We start from the raw sequence: 1,269 nt of genomic DNA, 5'->3' as shown, positions 1-1,269 counted from the left end.
CACACACACACAGAGAGAGAGAGAGACAGAGAGAGAGAGTCAGAAAAACACAGACATTCTAGGACAGTAACAAATCCAAGCGTCCGTTACCTGTAGAGCCCTATGACAGTCTTGAAGTCTAGATCGGTGCTCCCGTACCACAAGAGATGTATCACATCTGGCACAGGCCGCCAGTCGTAGCAATGTTGTTGCACGTAGAGGCGAAGACACGCTCTCTCGGCATCACTTCTGAACGTCTGAAGTGTCTCATTGAACGGAACCCACCGCACTTCCGAGGTCGATGTAGAGCCATCAGCGCCGCACGATATAAATGTCTGTTGTCTTTGCTTGGTGGCTTTTTCGGCTTCGGTTATATTGTTCACGACGCCATCTTTGCAAGTGAAAGTTGGGTCAGAGATTATGCGTTTTGGAAGATCCGGATTTCCTTCCGGAGGCGGAAGACACTTTTGGCTTCCGGGGTAAACAGAGAGTAGATACTTCTCGTACGGTTTTTTAACTTTTGGCGCAGTCGCATTCGTGTGATTCTTCTTTAGCTGTTGGAGCACTGTAGCCTTTGTGTTGACAACGATTCTTCCGACAACCGGATTTGTGTTTGCTGGAATGTTACTCCCCACAGTGGGTAGATACTTCATGTCGTCCAGGCGAACGTTCATGAAGTAGTAATTGTTCCCAACGTAGTTGAGGAAAAGACCGACGCTGCAGAAAACTGCCAGGAATGTCGCGACTTTCCTGATGGAAGTCCCACAAAGGATGCCTGTGGATGACACAAAGAAGCGGGATAGGAACGATTTTCGCTGGGCTTGTTTTTCGCGTGCAAAATAATATGTGAGGCAGCGTGGTGGAATCAGGCTCTCGTCAAAATAATCAAAGTGAAGAAACTTGCATTTTTCCGCAGGTTTGAGAATTTTTATCAATTTTTTGTTTTTTGGATCAATACCTTTCATGCCCAGTAAAGAACTCATTTCTGTGTGGATTTTCCCGAAAAGCTTTGATTAAAGGCATAAAAAAATGTAAATCTTCAGTTACCACAGACTCTTAAGCTAAGGAAATAACTAATCTTTGGCAGCCATTTTATCACTAATTTTACCCCTGAAAAAAGGTGACCTCCACCTCCTTCTTTTGCAAATATCTCGACTTGTATTCAAGATAAATGGATATTTTTTGCATTCAAATAAAGACAAGTGAACAAGCTTTAAGATGATATAAATAACTCTACATGCCCAAATATTGACGAGAGCCAGATTCCACTATGCTGCCTGACATATATAT

General features: G+C 43.5%; 1 protein-coding gene across 1 annotated transcript in view; it reads right to left on the bottom strand.

The window, feature by feature from the left end:
- Positions 1–1,269, bottom strand: part of LOC101845524 — a gene marked incomplete at its 3' end in the record, with an annotated part of 23,068 nt that overhangs the window by 2,201 nt on the left and 19,598 nt on the right. The window contains 1 exon segment of the mRNA XM_005113005.3: positions 91–754. Coding sequence (XP_005113062.2) covers positions 91–754 — 664 coding nt within the window.

The sequence above is a fragment of the Aplysia californica genome, unplaced genomic scaffold, assembly GCF_000002075.1.
Source record: "Aplysia californica isolate F4 #8 unplaced genomic scaffold, AplCal3.0 scaffold01542, whole genome shotgun sequence".
Taxonomy (NCBI): domain Eukaryota; kingdom Metazoa; phylum Mollusca; class Gastropoda; order Aplysiida; family Aplysiidae; genus Aplysia; species Aplysia californica.
This window is presented reverse-complemented; position numbering and strand designations above follow the sequence as displayed.